The 19576-nt window shown below is 37.5% G+C and overlaps 1 protein-coding gene across 2 annotated transcripts; it reads left to right on the forward strand.

Moving 5' to 3' along the window:
- The first annotated feature begins 2159 nt into the window (after nt 1–2159).
- On the forward strand, nt 2160–4250 carry LOC122042381 (transcription factor bHLH35-like). Of its 2 annotated transcripts, XM_042602593.1 has the most exons (5): nt 2165–2362; nt 2603–2804; nt 2902–3132; nt 3259–3429; nt 3941–4250. In XM_042602593.1, the coding sequence occupies exons 1-5, from the start codon at nt 2166–2168 to the stop codon at nt 4037–4039; spliced, it is 900 nt and encodes a 299-aa protein (XP_042458527.1). In that variant the 5' UTR covers nt 2165; the 3' UTR covers nt 4040–4250. The 2 variants fall into 2 exon arrangements, with proteins under 2 accessions (XP_042458449.1, XP_042458527.1); XM_042602515.1 differs by having other exon boundaries at nt 2160–2362; nt 2902–3429.
- Nucleotides 4251–19576: the final 15326 nt, after the last annotated feature.

Consider the following 19576-nt stretch of genomic DNA (forward strand, 5'->3'; position numbering starts at 1 on the left):
TTTCGATAAGTAGGGCTCTGATCCATCCCTCAACCTAAGACAATTCAAACTCGGCCGACATTAACACGCGCACGGAATTGTTTAATTCACTTAATATGTGTTTGATACTGTGTCAAGTGCTTAAACTAATGCCTAATTGTACTAGATTATTGAATATGCACCATCCACAAGATTGAATTTCAAAGAATCGTACCATTGCCAGTACCACTGAAAATTAAAGTTGACAATCCATTCCAAATAGCCGAATAGGTTAAATCCAAGTCTGAAAACTGTATGCTGCTAAGGCTCACTTCTACTTCAGCAACGGCGTCGATAACTTCCATTTTACCACAACCATGGGCGCAGCAACATCGCTATAAGCGGTTTCAATAGGCACCACAAGAATATAGTATTAACTATATATACAAAGATTGTTTATTATTATTTTTGACATTAACTTATAGTATAATAAGGCCAGGTTAGGGTCGGTAGTATTCAACTGCATCATTATTTAGTTTCGTATCGATTTAATTAAATGCGTGGAGAATCAGTTAACAAATTGGCACCTTGTCAAACTACCTACATCAGCGAAATTATTGGAACGTACGCTTATTCTGTTATTCAGATTGAAGGCAACTCTGCTATTTTATTTGTATGGATCTTACATTAAATTCACATGTGAATCTCAAATTAGTTATTTATTTTATTTTTATAATTCTAAATTGTACTGAAAATTTATCAAGACGCCACTAAATAATTATAGAAATTGGAATTCGTATTTGTAACAACTAAGTGCCATCGTCAAATAGTTTACAACTAATATTAAGTGTAGGGTGTAGCTAGAAATTTTGAATATCGGTTGATTTCATCTGATTTTTCTGTCTAGGACGAGAATAATCTTAAAATATGTATTAATAGTTTGTTTAAGTTTAATTGTGATAAATAAAATATTATATTTTATTTTAATTCTGTACCTGTGTGTTTTTGTTTAACGCACACGCACACGTTTATATATTTGCTTTCCTAAATCATGCATGTTCGTCTTTGAATTTAAATGGATTAATTTTAAATTACTTTAATAATGGAAAATATTATTTTCACGAGTCTATGTTTCTATTCAATTAATTTTTCGTCTTTTGGTGTTTTTTCAAGTGCACTAATTTCTATTGAGGAACAGAGGAACTCATTGAAGTGCTATGCCACAATACACCAATAGGGGAATTTTAAAGCAAAAAAAATAATAAAAAAATAGGGCGGTCCAAATTATATATGTATATATATAATTTGTCCCTTCAATATAGTTATCGTGAAAATACCTTTTGAAATTACTGATTAACTATTATAATTTATTTAAAATGAGTTCAAAATTTATAATTTAAGATTTATATTATATAGAATCTACTCAGTAATTATTATAATATGTAGAAGCTACTCAGTAATTGTTATAATGTGTTTATAATCAGTTTAGAATTTAAAATTTAAGGTTTAAAGTCTCTAAACACTTATATCGAAATACTTTTTGTGAGCATAGCCAACATAATTTAAACTTAATCAAAATCAATTTAAAACAGTTGTACAAACTATTATATAATTGCTACAATCTTAAATTTTAAATTCATCTTAAATACATCATAGTAACTACTGAATCTACACACTGTAACAATTACTCGATAAATTTTACAAGGTATAAATCTTAAATTTTAAATTTTAAACTCATCTTAAATATATGGTAACAGTTATCCGATAATTTCTACATATTATAGTAATGATAACCTAGAATCAAAATGATATTTTTGAAATGAAATTATTGAGAGATATCTATTTATTTATTTTTTTTAATTTGAAAAAGGAATCTTCAATTTAGAACGTGTTTTGATTTTGCCTAAAATACTATACATAATAATAAGAAAGAATTTATTTATTTATTTATTAGTTTTTTCTTATGTTTAATTTCACAGGTCATCATTGAAAATGACATAAATTATGCCGGAGCTAATTTAGCTATTTTATTATTAACAGAGGCTATGTTTATTATTAATTCTCATAGGCGGTGGATTAGCCTGAAGTATTTTTCAAAAGTGAAGACTTGAGGGGATTCTCTAACTTCAGAGGATTTATCAATATAAACTATTTGATTCCTTCGCTAGAAATAAATTTAGGACCATCCCGGTTATTACTCGCTATAAATGACTCAGACTCATCGTATGCTAACAGATATAGGACCATCTCTGTCTTCCTTCCCTATAAAAGCCATCTCTCTTCCTCCGTCCACCCCCATTAGTCCAACAACTATCGACTGGAACGTAGCGATGGACGACATGAATGCCGAGTACGACTTCTACTGGGAAACTAAGCGCTTCGTGGACTTCGAAGAGCTGGAGAGGTACACACTCTCATCCAGGCCACCATCTCTTCTCCTTCATTCTTTCATCTGTCGATCGAGGTTCCTGAATTGGAGAAATGGTTTTGTGAACAAAATCAGGATCTTTTTGCTTTTCTTGATTGTTCTTTTTCTTGATTTCTTCTTTAATTGGAATCGACCTGAGAGTATTGTTATTTATGAACTACGACATCTGTGCAGTGACTCTGTTTCCGGGTTAACGTCTCTTTTGTTCTTATACAGCTGGGGACTTGAGGAGGCCGTGTCCGCTGGCTACTATGGTTCTAGTTCCCCTGATGGTGTCTCTTCGCCGACGCCGGCCAGGGAGCCGCCGCCGGCCACGGCGCCACCGCCGGCCAAGACCATTGCCATGGAGAGGAATCGCCGGAAGAAGCTAGACGATAAACTTTACGCGCTGCGAAGCATCGTCCCCAAAATCACCAAGGTAAAACCTCACCACTCGCCTGGTTGTTTTTTTTTTATTTGTTTTCTCTCTTTTCTAATATCTGATAGTTAGTTATTTATCAATGTGAACGACTCAGATGAACAAGGCGTCCATCATAAAAGACGCGATAGATTACATTGTGCAGCTTCAAGAAGAAGAAAGGCAGATGGAAGCAGAGATATCGGAGCTTGAATCAAAACTCAAACAAGAGTTAACTTCGGTTGACGACGTTGCGCAATATGATAATCTGCGCCTCGTGCATAGAAAGAAGAAAAGAACTGCGTCTGCTCTAGTTTCACCCAACTCGCCACCGATCCAAGTTGTGGATGTAACTAAACATGCTCTCCCCTTCCGCTTTTCTTTTTCATTACACTTTTTAGTTTCTGATCGTGAACAAAAAACAGAGACTTTCTCTAATTCAGCAAATGATTTGTTTTGGTGGCATCGCGTGCAGCTTAAAGTGACTGAAGTTGGGGAGAAAACCATGGTTATAAGCATCACCTGCAACAAGAAGAGAGACACCATGATCAAGCTGTGCGATCTATTCGAGTCTTTCAACATCAAGGTCATCACAGCCAACATCACCTGCGTTGCCGGCAGCCTCTTGCATACTCTGTTCATTCAGGTACTGTAAACTTCCTTCCTTGGACAATTTTAACATGTTAAAAGTCGATAATTTTTTTTTTTATTAAAACTGGCCTTCAACCAACTGTGATGCGAGTGCTAGAAAGCTCTAGGAGTTCTCTCTTCAACAATGAAAAGCAACACCATGATTCCAGGGGGTTGGCCAATAACTCCCGGCCAAAGCCAATTCTCCTATTTCCATGTTAATCTCATTTAACACATGACTCTTCTCGTCAATTAAAAAAACTATATTTTATATTTCATTTATGAGGAATACAACTTTGATTCAAATGGTGTTATTACACATAGGACAAAACTGATCTATGTGTATATCTTTTTCTCATTAGCACGCGTAACATGCATCCACTGGACAAAAAGACTTGGTTATCCATACTGTACCGCCATCATTCACATCAAAATTCTGAAGCTAAACTGGAAATTATCATAGCATTCTAGATCGACTTAAAAATCTGTATATGTGTATATAATTCAACGAAGATATTTGTGTGCAGAGTGATGAAATGGGGAGTGCTCAACTGAAGGACAAGATTGAGACTGCAATTACAAGAATTGATGGCTCATGGAGTACAACAAGTTCCTCGAGTTATTAACAACATGCATGGATTCAGCAAGGCTATTTTGGCCATATATGTGTTTGTTAAAAGTTTAAAAGGAAAATTGATCATAAAAAGGAAAATTGATCAATAAAACCGTCTTTTGTACAGCCTAAGCTTTCAATTCTGGGACTAGGCCGTTGTTTAGCAATTATAATAGTGTACTATGTGATGGAGATCAATACAACCTGACTTTTTGAATTTTAAAGGTCATAATTTTTAATTCAAAATTCGGAATCGAGCTTTGTCCATGGTTATGCATGGAGACTTTTTAATCGTACGAGGATTTAGCCCTCTACTAGTAATAGAGTTTTATTTTTCAGAAAATCATGAGATTTCTTTGTCTTTTTTTTTTTAGATTCTCCTCAATTCCGTTATCTCATCCATCTGAAAAATAATTACTATTCTATCATCACTCTATTTCGAATATATACGTAGACGTTTTCTGTAAGACCTCTTAGGTAGATCATATTTTGTAAGTGGATGTGAGAAAGTTCATTTAGCTTTACTTAAAAAAAAAACAGAATAAAAGTTAGTGTCCTCATGGCAAACCCATCCTGTTTAACCTTGCATTGATATTAGGTTCCACAGATTACGACAATCAATATGTAGAACAGATATCCTGTTTAACTTTTTTGCTCTTACTATGCTATTGGAGATGACCGGTCCAATATTATCGAAGTTTTCTATTAATTACTAAAGTAATTAGGAAGCAGAGATGAATCGATATAGTGTTATATGTTTTTTAAACTTCCCAAATATAATATGTCATAGATGAGATTTAAATCTTATTATCTAAAGAGTTCATCTCACTTTTTACCATCACTTCATAGCCCCGAGGGTATATCCTGTTTTACAATTTTTTTACCAAGTATCTAGATCTTACATCCTAACTAATTCTAGGATAGACAGTTCGATCTCATATTCTATCTACCAAGCAAATCCAAGAAGTGTGGTGACTTTTGACGTAGTACCCCAACTTCACATATAGTTCAATTGTAGTATGTGTGTTATGTGAGTGATCCGAAGGGTAATTAGTGGGCATCACATGGATAAGAGAAGTTGGCGATTTTATTGAGATGGTGGTTCCAACAAAGGGAAAACTGAGTCCACCCTCGATTTCTTGGGTGCACCCCAACTTTTAGGGTGCACCCCAACTTCTTTTCTTAGTTGCACCTCGACTTCTTGGTTGTACCTCGGCATCTTGGGCACATCTCGACTCCTCGACATCCCAACTCCTTGATCTCCCGTCTCCTTGGCGACTTGATTTGAAATGCAAGACCATTTTATGAAAAAGATAACTATCACATAAATCTTAGATTATTTTAGAAAAAATGACAGTGGCGTGAATAAGTCTTGGATTATTTAAGAAATTAAATAATGATAATGTGAAGATCGGAACGAAAGGAAAAAGTCTGTCATCTCTCTATAAAAGATAGTGTTGGGGATCTTAGACCGGCTAGAAGGGGGGTTGAATACCGTTTATCCCAAATTGTTAACTTCCTACAAGGTTAGTTACGTAATGAAAATACAAATAATATAAATTAAAGGAAGTTAATCTAAAGACTACAAAGACAAGAAATTAAACCACACTACACGTTCATTTACGTGGTTCAGAGATAAAGCTCCTACTCTATGGCATGTCCATAAGGTGGACGATCTCTATCCGTCAATGGATGATTTCCTGACAAACTCTAGCTAACACTTACTCCTTCTCGGTGGAGTAGAACCTTTCAAAAAGCTCTTTTCCTCTTTACAAGATGGAGATTTAGTTTTAGGAGGAAGAGAATTGGCTTGGAGGTTTGAGGGCAATGACTTAGGAGTATTCAACAAGAATCAGTTACCTCCTTCATGCCCCAAAGTTCCTTTAAATAGAGAGGAAAAGAGTTGATCTCATGTCAACTCATTTCCTACACCAGTTGACTAGTCCATACATCAGTCGACAGGTATAGCCGTTGGACATAGCCAATGGGTCTCCACAGAATCTATGATTCTGTTCAATGACTCTTTACTAGTTGATTGTTACAGTATACCAGTCAACTGGCTACAATACCAATCGACTGACTAGAGTATACTAGTTGATTGGCTACAATACTAGTCCATTGATTTTCACAACTATTTCTGTGCCCTCGTGAATTTGGACCAGTCGATTGGCCTCAGTATCAGTCAACTGACCCCTACATTCACTCATATTTATCCTCTCCGGAGTCACTCTTGAAGCCTTCTTCCTCGATCTTCATCCCTCAAATACACACGAGCCTGCATCTCCTCTTTGTGCCATCTTTCACGTTGCCTCAAAGTTAGTTTCCCTCGGCTTACTCCTTTTCTCCTCATTTGACGGTCCCTCAGATGCACCATCCTTCGCTGATCTCAAGGACCCGAGCCAAACTTGGCCGCACCAAGTTTCTCATGTGTGGTTCACTAAGTCCTATATGACTCAAACATACATATCAAACTAATGTGAAACCTAACTTAAACTCTTTGACACACGTATCAAAAACATGATTGTACCCGATCAAACCTAGGTCGATTGCACTCACAGGTAGTCCTTTTTGGCATTCAAGGTATACACACACATACATCTAAACACTAATATTGCTCTTCTTTTTCATTCTCTAACTTGAGCATCGGAGTGGGCGCACTAGGGAACCCTCTGGCTGTCATTTTAACCTTTTTCTTCTTGGTTACCTTCGTCTAAGCTCATGGAACCACACCATTATTCTCGTTTCCATTCAGCGATAGGTGATTAAGTTGGCAACAAAACTAACTCATTGGTGATTCACCCATTGGTATTCATGAACAAGATCAAATTGATGTTGTCTGTAGGAAAAGCTGAGTTAAAGACTTGAACTGGGGCATTAAGATGGATGATGTTGGAAGATCTAATGTCATCGTCATGGCAACAGAGGATTTCGATAAATTGAAGTGACACCGACACACCAAAAAGTACCTTGTCTTACGGGAATGTTGTAGATTGCTTCTCCCATACTCATTGATAAGTCTCTCGCGAGAGAACATTTTATAGAATCTTCTAGTGAAATCTCTCATCGGGATTCTCCAAGAGAAAAGGGTTCTTGATATGGTAGAACGAAAGCTCTTCGAGACCCTCCATTTTTGAGGGACATACTCCAAGATGAGTTACCAAGACACTTTCAGGTGTTGCAGATTGAAGAATATAATGATACTACATATTCCAAAGATCACATTTGCAAATTTGAGAATGCTTCTTTGTTACATTACTGTACAGATTGCATCAAGTATCGAGTTTTCTTGACATGCTCTCGGGATTGGGGCATAGATGGTTTAGTAGACTCCATATCTCTTCTATTCAAACATTTGAAAAGTTTAAGGTTGTCTTCATGCAACACTTTGCAACTAGCCGAAGATACCAAAAAATATCACATGATTTGTTTGCCCTCAGGTAGAAATTCAAAGAACCCTTAAAAGAATATTTACAATAGTTTAATCGAGTGGTCATGGACTCTCCCTTGATTACTCTAGAAGCGTAAGTTAGTGCTTTCTCTCAAGACTTGATCGATGGAGATTTTTGATAGGACCTTTACGTTTGGCTAGAGGGGTGGTGAATAGCTTTTCTTTGATTTTCACCTACAACTTGTTAGTGGAAGCAAATAGAGTAGAATAGAAATAATGAAATACTAAGAAAATAATGATAACTCCTTGATTTACTTGGTCTCCACCTCCTTGAGGTGACTAATCCAAGACACACACCCACACGATCAAGCTTCACTAAGACTTTCTCCTTTCCGAAACAAGAGCGAAGGTGGAGAAATCTTTACACAATTGTCTCTTCCTTTTACAAGATGAGAGCTAAGTTTTGAAGGAGGAGATTGAAATTCTGGCAACTTAGGAGTCACTTTTTGAGCACTTTTGTTAGCGCAGTAGTTCTTCTTTTTCTCTAAGCTCCAAGAATTACCTTTATAGTTTTTCCCGACATCAGTCGACTGATATGCATATCAGTCGACTGATGCGCTTCAATGGCACTTAAGATTTGGTAAGATTTTCTGCCGTCACACTACAACGATCACTTACCAGTCGACTGGAACTGGTACCAGTCGACTGGAACTGGTACCAGTCGACTGGTACTCGATTGCAGTCCTGTCGTCTGCCTCTTGTATGTTTTGTTTATCTGGTACTTGTCGACTAGTGTGGGCACCAATCGACTGGTACCTTACAGCTTTGAGAATTACAACAGCTTATAGTTTGAGATTTTACATCACTTTACACACTTAAATTATTTCCTTAGCTTAGACTTTATGCCTCCAAGCATCTTTCATCAGCCTTGCGCCCTTAGGATGCTTTTGTCTCCATGACTCCTCATCCTTGCGCTTGCCTTCAAGTGTTACCTTTGGCTTTGTCATGCTAAGTTTCCTTTTGCCAAGAGGTCGCACCTCCGGGATTTTCCTTGCCAAGTCTTCATACTTGGTCTTTTCTTCGTGTCTGCTTACTCAATATTTATGTTAGATCACAAGTAATGCCTAACTTAAACTTACTTAACCAAACATCAATAATGAGCAATGTCTAGAGCATAATTGCTCCAACAATCTCTCCCTTTTTTATGTTTGGCAAGTTTGTTTAAGTTAGGTCATGCAACAACCATAAAGTATAGTAAGATGATAATATCCATGAAGTATAGGCATAACATGAATCGTAGGCATAATGATATATCTAACTTAAACCATCCACATAATGCTCCCCCTTTGACACACAACAAAAAGATAGAGAAAGTATATGACAACAAGAATCTAGCCTCCCCCTTAAACCAAAATATCCTCCAAGAGCAAAAAGTATAGAAAGCAAAAAATTTCAAAACACACAGATAAGGCATATCCTGAAATGGAGGAACCGAACAAAAACAATCAAGAAGAAAAGACAAAGATAACCATAGACAAATGATAAGCATCACAGTAGTGCATAGTAGTCATCAATGTCATATGAAGCATACAACAATCATACAACTAGCAGAGTCATGAAAAATAGTAGACTAGAATAGTAGCAATAGTGTTCGAGATAACCAGGAGAGAGCTAAAGCTAAAACAAATCTTGACACTAACTGGACCGAGGTAGTGTGCCTAAAGATCATCACTAGAAGGAGGAGGTGGAGGAGCCTGGTAAGCCAAATCCTAGCGTTGCATCATCTCATACATCTCTGTCTGACGCTGTTGAGAGACGACCCAATCCTGTTGGAAACCATGAAACTCCTGAATACCCTGACATACTATCTCCTCCAACCGCGTCAACCGATCCTCAACAGTCATAGGAGTAGGAGCTGGTGCCAGAGCTAGAGCAGGAGCGTCCGCCTCCTCCTCATCATCAGAGTCCTCTGCAGCCTGACCGCGCCAGACCATCACTCCCTGACATCTCTCAATCCCTGCTAAAGATAGCTGTCAGGACCCAATCTGATCATAATCCTTAGACAACTGATGTTACTGGCCTCTAGTGACATCTATACCTCTAGATGCAAAGAATGAAGTCAAGATGTGACAGAATGACATGTATAACTTACCCTGGGCAGGGCTAGAGAAATGTAAGATGGACTCAAAGATCTGGAGAGCAATGTCAATATCGACCCGGTGCTCTAAAGCATACATCATGACTAGATGGGGTAGTCGAATCTTGTCTTGCCCTCTAGTGACAATAGGGAGGATACATGTAATAACAATTTTGTATAGGATGTTACTGTGGGCAGACATACGTGTGGCATCAAAGATGCGCCTCAGAGGATCCCTAGGAGCATTAAAGTAATACTGATGGATCTCCTCGAGATATAGATGAGAAAATGAATCAGTAAAAGGCTCAACAACAATAAGAAAACATGTAAATGTGCTATTGGAACCCCCTACACCCTAAAAACGACTGAAGGATGCTAGGAGTGAACTCAATGTCCACCCCCACCAACCCGAGACACCCATGCATAACCTGTGTTGGCACTGGGATGTAGGTTATTGTAGAATTTCCTGCACAGATCCAAATTTATGGTATGCATGCAATAAACCAACCTATCTAAACCAAAGTACAGAATGGTCTCCATGATATCATGAACGATTTCATTAAAATAGGTTTGGTTAAGATACCGACAATTCATCATAGAAAAGTTAGTATTGGCGAATCGTTGTCGTTCGGATTCGGAACGAAACCGATCCGTCGAAGGAACCGGGGCGGACTGCCGGGACGTTCCCTCGCTAGCTTTGTATTTTTGCCTAACCCTAATCATGGAAATGCAATGCAAATGTGGGCAATAGGCAGCCAAGCAGAGACGTGCAACAGAAGAGACACACAATAAAGAAATATTAGGGTTAAATCACAACTAAACTTGAGAAATATGTGGAAGAAGAGTTACCTTCATTCCATAGCTACTGAAATCGAAGGAGGAACGAAGAAAGCACAGTTGCAGTTGAGGGATTGTCGATGGCGTCGAGAGGCAACCAAGGAAGCCAAAGTCGGCAACGAGGGAAGGAGAGAGTAGATCGAGGAAGGAGAGGGGTTTTAGGAGGCCGAAGGTGAATGGAGACGGTATGGAGATCCTCTGGAACACGAGCAACGACAGGCGACTAATGGAACTAGGGTTTTCGTCGTGTCGCCTGTCACGCAGAAAGTTATAAAAATGTGATTACCAGTCGACTGATGTGTATATCAGGCAACTGGTGCCTGAAACAAAAAACTCACAGAACCTCTCTATTCGTAAAATTTACTATTACTTGTCGACTGGTATCTGTACCAGTCAACTGGTACTCCTGTCAGCATTATTTTGGAGCCAATTTCATAAACTCACCAAGAAGTCTACACACCTTCAAAAATCATGAAAATTTGTGGAGAGGTATATCTTAGCAATGTCGTCTGGGGAAAAATATATATATAAATATATAAATGTCCTGGATCCCAATATTGGCACAAGGTTTAAGAGTTAGCTAAGGGAGGTAGTATATTCATGAGCCAAAATTTATGAAGGCTCCATGTACACTGGAGTATAATGCAGTCTTTGCATTTGCTGGTATGGTATTTGTACATCTCATCCGAATTCGTATGCATGAAACTCGTGCCACTGAGGTAAATTTCCAATCATGTTCAAGGAGCGATGTACACATTAATTTTGCACAAACCTTCCCAATGATTGATCTAATGAAGGATTAATGTCTCTAGATGTCATTTTGGTTCAAAGTAATGCATCATAACTAACATGATGAACCAAATGCATCTTCCTAGTATCTCACATGATATCTAAGTACAAGCAAGGGATCATGCAAAGCTAAATCCATTATTCTACAAGGCACATACCAAGTTCTCTCCTAAGGGAGGTGAACTCCGCTTCGGGTAAAGGCTTGGTAAAGATATCGGCAAGGTTAGATTTAGAGGCAACATAAATTAGTTCAATGTCACCTCTTGCCACATGATCTCTAATGAAGTGATGTTTGACCTCAATGTGCTTTGTTCGAGAGTGATGCACCAGATTTTTGGTCAAATTGATAGTGCTCACATTGTCACACAGTACCTTGACTTTGGAATAGTGGAGCTCATAATCCTCTAAGGTATGCATCATCCAAAGGAATTGAGCTACACAACCACCCATGGCCACATACTTGGCTTCAGTTGTGGACAAGGCCACACAAGGTTATTTTCTACTACTCCAACTTACAAGGGAAGGTCCAAGAAATTGACATCCACTGCTAGTACTCTTTTTATCTAATTTGCAATTCGCATAATCTGAATCGATATATCCAATTAAGTCAAAATTCCGAGTCCTAGGATACCAAAGACCCACATTAAGAGTGCTCTTGATGTATCTCAAAATTCTCTTTACCGCTACTAAGTGCAACTCTTTGGCATATGATTGGTATCTTGCACACACTCCTACCACCAATAATATGTCTGGTCTACTAGCGGTTAGGTATAACAAACTACCAATCATGCTCCTATATTATTTTGGATTTACTAATTTTCCTTCTTGATCACTATCTATCTTGGTATTAGTCCCCATAGGAGTAGATGCTCCTTTAGCATTTTCCAACCCAAATTTATTGATAAGTTTTTTAGCGAATTTGGTTTGATAGACATGAGTTCCTTCACTAGTTTGTTTGACTTGTAATCCCTAAAAGAAACTCAATTCTCCAACTAGACTCATTTCAAACTCACTCTCCATGTGTTTGATAAAGTCTTGAAGAAGTTCATTATTTGTTTAGACAAAAATGATATCATCAACATAGGCTTGGGCAACAAAAATGTCTCCATCCTTAGACTTTAGAAATAATATTAGATCAATTGACCCTCTTCTAAAACCCTTAGAGATTAAAAAAGATGAAAGTCTCTCATACCAAGCCTGAAGAGCTTGTTTTAACCCATATAATGCTTTCTTAAGTTTATAAATATGATTCGGATAATCTATATTTTCAAATCTGGATGGTTGCTCTACATAAACTTCTTCCTTAATAGATCCATTTAGGAAAGCCGACTTTATATCCATTTGGTGAAGTTTAAAATCCATGTAAGCGGCATATCCTAATAAGATTCGGATGGATTCTAATCGAGCTACCGGAGCATAGGTTTTATCATAATCAAGTTGCTCTACTTGATTGAACCCCCTAGCTACCAACCTAGCCTTATTTCTAGTGACTCTCCCTTGATCATCCAATTTATTTCTAAAAATCCATTTTGTTATAACAAGTGTACTACCATTAGGTCTTGAGACTAACTCCCATACATTACTTCATTCAAATTGGTTTAACTCTTCTTGCATTGCTAGAATCCAATCCGTATCAACCAAGGCTTCATCAATTGTTTTTGGTTCAAATTATGATATTAGGAAAATTTGACTAGTATGATCTTTAAAATAGAATCTAGTCCTTACCCCTTGTGCAACATCTCCAACTACTTGATCAATAGGGTGATCTTGATGATGCCTTAAGGTCCTAGAAATAATGGGATCATCACCTTCATGGTGTTTGTTGTTTCCATTACTTTTTTCATCATCCGAAATATTTCTTCCTCCCCCTTGATCAATACCCCCTAGATGTAGGTCTTGTATTCCTTGAGTAATATTTTGATGGTGTTCAATTATATCCTTATTAATAGATGATTTCCTAGGATAAGTGCTAGTAGACTCATCAAATTCAACATTGGATGATTCTTCAACCGTTTGAGTTCTTTTATTGCATACTCTATATCCTCTACTAGTAGATGAGTATCCAACTAGGATTCCCTCATTTGACTTGGCATCAAATTTTCCCAAGTCATCTTTGGCATTAAGAATATAGACCTTGCACCCAAAGACTTTGAAATAATGAATTGAAGGAATCATTCCATTCCATAGTTCAAAGGGTGTTTTTCCTAAAAATTTATGAATGAAGACACAATTTTGGATGTACAAGTGGTATTACCCGCTTCGGCTCACAAGTAGCTAGGTAATGAGTATGCATTAAGCATGGTCCTAGCCGTCTCTTGTAGAGCCCTATTTTTCCTTTCTACTATACCATTTTGTTTAGGTGTTCTTGGACAAGAAAATTCATGCTTATAGCCATTTTCTAAACACAACATAGAGAAGTTCACATTCTCAAACTCTCCACCATCATCACTCTGGATTCTATCAATTTTTATGTTCTTTTCATTTTTTACCCTCTTGGTAAATCCTATGATTATTTCTAAAGTTTCTCCCTTATGTTTCAAGAAATAAACCCAAGTATATCTAGAGTAATCATCAACTATCACCAAATAATATTTGTTACCTATCAATGAAAGTGTTCTATGACAATCAAAAAGATCCAAGTGCAATAATTCTAATGGTAATGAAGTACTAATTAAAGTTTTACCTTTATGTGATGACTTTGATTGCTTACCCTATTGGCATGCATCACATAATTTGTCCTTGATATATTTGATTTTTGGTAGTCCCTTTACTAGCTCCAACTTGGCTACCTTGACTATGTTCTTCACGTTGATATGCCCAAGTCTTCTATGTCATAGCCATCCTTTCTCTTGTTTTGATATCAAACACTTAATAGAAGAGTTAGAAGCATATGAAAGATCAATATAATAGAGATTTATTTTTCTATATCCTTTTAACACAACATCTTCAAGACCCTTGTGCTTAACTAAACACTTATCAAGGTGAAACTCCACATTGTATCCGGTATCACATAATTGACTAACATTAAGTAAATTGAACTACATATTTTTAACCAATATGACTTTATGAATGATAATTGTAGATGATACCTCAATTGTACCTTTACCTATAATTTTGAACTTTCCACTATTTCCAAATGATACCGTTCCTTTCTTTATATAATTTATTATGGAGAACTTGCTCACATCACCGGTCATGTGTCTTGAGCAACCGCTATCCACAATCCACATACTTGCATCCTTCTTCTCCTCTACCTAGGCAACATAAAACACACAACTCTTTGGTATCCATGCACTTGATTCGGAAATATCATTCAAATATTTCTTAGGTACCCAAGCTTGTTTTACCTTGCCTTTAAGATTCTTCTTGACTTTGTTTCTAAGTGCATCATTTCTAGTACTATTGATTAGAGACATGTATGCAACTTTTTTTTTCTTAGGTTTATATCCTATTCTGACTTTGTTGTAAATGTCTCTTTGGTCTCTAATGATCATATCTAGATATTTGGATCCATTTGTGAATTTCTCTAGACACGCTCTTAGTTTAACCACGTCATTTTTCAATCTTTCATTTTCTTCCTTGAGCATACTTGACTCACTAGATATACATGTATCATTTCTAATAGACTTAAGTTTTCCCTTCAAGGTCTTCACCTTAGATTGTGATTTAATGAAGGCATTCTTGAGATGAGCAATAGTTTTATAAAGAAATTCTACTTTTGGAGATTCTTTTACCTCATTATCACTTGATGATTCATCACTTGACTCCTCTTCATTTGGCGAATCCTCTTCACTTGACACTTCCTCTTGACTTGATCCTTCTTTGTCATCTTCAAATGCCATAAATGTCATATGTCGGGTAACGTGGCATAACTCATCTTCATTTGATGAGTTAATGCTTGGTGTATCCCATGTAGCTTGGGCCACCATGGCTTCCTTTTTCTTTTTCTCCTTCTTCTTCTTTTCCTTTTCTTCTTCAATTCCGGACAATTTGTCTTGATGTGTCATTTCTTGTTACATCCATAACAAATGACATTAATGTTAAAACTTGAACTTTGACTACTTTTACCTTTTGAGGGTTGAAATATCTTCTTCACATCCTTCCTTGTGAATCTTCTTGTTCTTCCCATCATCTTCTTAACACAATGAGCTACTTCACTTGCCGACATTTCATCATCACTATCCGATGACTCTTGCTCGGATTTGGATGATGAGGATTCCACTTTCTTTTCTTTCTTCTTTTTCTTCTCCTTCCTTTCTACAATGAGAGCTATACCCTTCTCTTTTGAAGACACATTAACTTGTTCATGAAGTTCAAATTCGCAAAATAATTCATCAAGCTTAACTAAAGAGAGATCTCTAGAAACCTTATATGCATCAACCATTGATGCTCATAAGGTGGTTCTAAGAAAGAATTGAAGAACATACCTTACTAGATCCCGATTATCAATTTTCTCACCTATTACATGAAGCCCATTGACTATCTCCTTGAATCTACCGTGCATTTGACTTACAGTCTCATTGGTCTTCATGGTGAAGGTTTGAAGTTGCCCAAACAAAAGATCTCTCTTAGCCCTCCTTGATTCGTTTGTGTTGGTGCGGGAAGCATCCGACGATCGAACCTGAGTTTTGATGATGGCAAAGGATTCAAAGTTAAGGTGTGTAGTGATCTAACAGTCTGAATGAGATTGCAGGAAAGTCCTAAGTGTACTTAGGCAAAAGCTCTAACTGTGGTTAGGCAAGGTGAAAACCCTAGGGGGTGGTAACCCTAGGTCATAGGGGGTGATAACCCTATGCGGAAAGTCTTGGTGGGTCGAGTGCTTCAGGAAAAAGTCCTAGGGGGGTAACCCTAGGTGGAAAGTCCTGGTGTCGCGAACTAGGTGAAAGACTGGACCAGCCGGGAAGCGGACGTCCAGCAGAAAGTTCAGAAGTATCGAGCACCGAGCAAAAGTCCAGTCGGTCTGGAGGATCGCACTAGCATCAGGTAAATATCCTGAGTGGAGTAGGTGAGGACGCGTTCCCCGTAGAGGGAACAATAAGCGTCGGGTCGACCTAGGGTTTTCGGTCGGAAACCCGAAGTCAGACTCGGACAGTCCGATGATTGTCGTTCACTTATATTATTATGTTTTATGTGCTAACTTTGTGCTGCAGGGTATATTTGGGATTAATGTATCTTGTAGGGACTAAAGTGCAAAGAATAGCCTCGGATGAACAGTACCGAGGCGCCTCCATGGAGCTTGGAAGCGCCTCGGGTGCGAGCCGAAGCCAGCTGTCTAGAAGGGTTGGAGGCGCCTTGAAGGAAGCTAAAGGCGCCTTGAACAAGTGGTTTAAGGCGCCTTAGACAGTGATGAAGGCGCCTTAAGATGGATAAAAGGCAGCGGTCAAAGCTTCATCGCAGAGTCATTTCCGGGATAAAACTTAGGGATTCAAGGCGCCTTGGAGCCTGATGGAGGCGCCTTGAACACCCTTTATAAGAGGGTCTCGACCAACAGCTCTTAACAACTGACTCTAAGTGATCCTTCTGCTACAAGCTGCTTACGTAACGACCTCGACGTGAGGTTTCAAGATCCCGACGACCCGGAGCGCCATTACTCTAGATTCTGTCGTTCGGTATAATTTTAATTATCGTACTCATTTGTAATTCATATTCTGTACATTTCATCGAGCTTATAGTTGTTGCCAACGGAAAGCGATCAAAGATTGCGGGCCTTCGAGTAGGAGTTGTCACAGGCTCCGAACGAAGTAATTCCTCGTGTCAAGGACCTCGAGCGGGACTGGTAGCCAGGACCTCTGAGCAACACAACACCTCCTCTATCTGCTAACCTGAAAGTTAAGGGAAAAGTAAAGGGTAGTGAATACAACCACTCAGTGGGTAGAAGAAGATAGTACATGAATAATATACTGACAGGAGATCAAAAGATGCAGTCTCAGGTAAAATGCTTACTAACCAACGTAGGTGTCCCGACATAATCACTAGCTAACCAAAAGTATAATCAATAATATAGCACTTCACTAACCTGTTCAACCAAGAATAATCAACAAATTGGGAGTACATACAATACATCCAAAGTTGTACAAATAAATACATGACCGACATATAGTAAGTATATAACCAATACTAACTGCAGGAGAACGCTCTACCACAGATAGTCTCATGGGCAGTCAGGGTAAATGGCTAGTCACTGTCCGCGGGAGAACACTCTACTACAGATGGTCCCGTGGGTGGATATGGTAAATAACTAGTCACTGTCTGTAGGAGAACGCTCTACCACGGATGGTCTCGTGGGTAGACAAGATATATACTAATGGTCACTAATGACTTTCTCACCCACTCATGGGAGATAGGATACACTAACGGTCATTGACGACTCTCTTAACCATGAATAGGAGACAATGGTCGACAGGATATACCAACGGTTGTTGATAACTCTCTCAACCATGAATGAGAGACAATGGTCGATAGGATATACCAACGGTTGCCAACAACTCTCTCAACCACGAATGGGAGACAATGGTTGACAAGGTATAGCAACCAAGGGTCTAGTAGGATCCTCGAAATCCTACACTATGGTATAATTCTACTAATGTATAGGCATGAGCTTATATAACAAGTAAGGGTCTACTAAGATACTCGATACCTTATATTACGATATAATTCTACTAATATATGGGCAGAAAATAGTTAATCATGTCCCCAAGTTACTAGCCACCTAACATTAATATCTCGACTAATTCCATGGAATCATAGCAGATACAATAAACAACGGGATCAATATCAAGTAATCTTAGGGGTTGATTCAAAGGGGAAAGCCTAGTGGAATATAGTACCCTTCTGCTAGGGAGTGATTTCCATCAAGTATATGTCACTATAATCTCACTAACATATATGCCCTCGCACTAGTATACAACTATACTACCTATAATATTAGTGACCTACAGGCACGAGCCTAAGTATATAACCATACTATAACATAACTTCATGAACAGAAGTTATTGACCTAAATAACAATAAGGGTCTATTAGGATACTCAATATCCTACACTATAGTATGACATAAAAAACAAAGGTTTAGCAAAATGCTCGATATCCTATACTATGGTATGATCATCCTAACAATAAACATAAAGTCAAATCATCTACTTGTTTCCCTCTTATAGCAATTCTGGAAGAGAATTATAGTGAATTTCCCATCATACGGTCCATGAGATTATGGATCTTAGAGTAGGAGTCACCGAAGGCTCTGAACCAAGTAACCGATCGAGTTCTTATTTTTTGTTTCTGTTTCTATCTTTTCCGTTTCATACTCATTTTATAAAATCAAAAAAAGATAAGTTTTCTAAAATCATATGATTCACCCTCCTCTCACGTGTGTTACAATCCAACATCTTATGTATGAGTCTCAAATACCTGAGATATATAAGAACTTGATAATTGAATTGGAAATGTCTCATTCTTTGAGCATGTATTTTTTATAAGACTTAAGAGGAAACAAGTTCCTCAAAATAGACATATTTAACATAGGAAGAAGAAGAAGAAGAAGAAGAAGAGGATGAACTAATTGAAGTTGAGCTCAGACGAAGTATAAGAGATCTGATGGAAAAATCCTTCATAATGGACTTTATCATTTTCATGTTGGAAAATGATCCGCAAAATTACTCAAAAGCTATAAGCTCTTTTGATGGACCTCACTAAAAGAGAGAATTATATATGAGATTAACTCTATTTTGAAAAACCATACTTTGGAACTTGTGAATCTTCTTCTAGGAAGTAAAACCACTCATGTTGCAAGTGAATTTTCAAAAATAAAAAAAAAATCAGATGACACAATTGATAAGTACAAGATAAGATTGATAATTAAATATTACTGACAATGTGAAGGTCTTGATTACTTTGATACGTATTCTCCAGTGTCGAGAATAACTTTTATTAGAGTGTTGTTGGCTATTGCTACTCTATAAAATTTGAAAATACCTTAAATGGATGTAAAGACAACTTTTGTAAATGAGATTTAAAAGAAGAAATATATATGGAGCAACCTAAAGGGTTTTGTGTGCCAGAGCAAAAAAACAAAGGTTGTAGATTGGTGAAGTCATTATACGGTTTGAAACAAGCTCCAAAAGAATAACATGATAAGTTTGATAATGCCATGAAGGAATATAAATTTAAAATTAATGAATTTGATATATATGTCTACATGAAAGCCATAGAAATGACTATATTATCTTGTATATATATATAGATGACATACTTATCATTAAGAGTAATGAAAAGATTGTTGGTGCAACCTTAGGTCAAGGTTGACCTGGTTGACCAGACTCGAGTTGTGTTTTGATGTTTGACGAGTTATGTTTGACAATGTTTGACGTGAACAGAAAAGTTGTATCTTGATGTTTTACAAGG

This window comes from Zingiber officinale, chromosome 1B (assembly GCF_018446385.1).
Source record: "Zingiber officinale cultivar Zhangliang chromosome 1B, Zo_v1.1, whole genome shotgun sequence".
In the NCBI taxonomy this organism is placed as follows: Eukaryota; Viridiplantae; Streptophyta; class Magnoliopsida; order Zingiberales; family Zingiberaceae; genus Zingiber; species Zingiber officinale.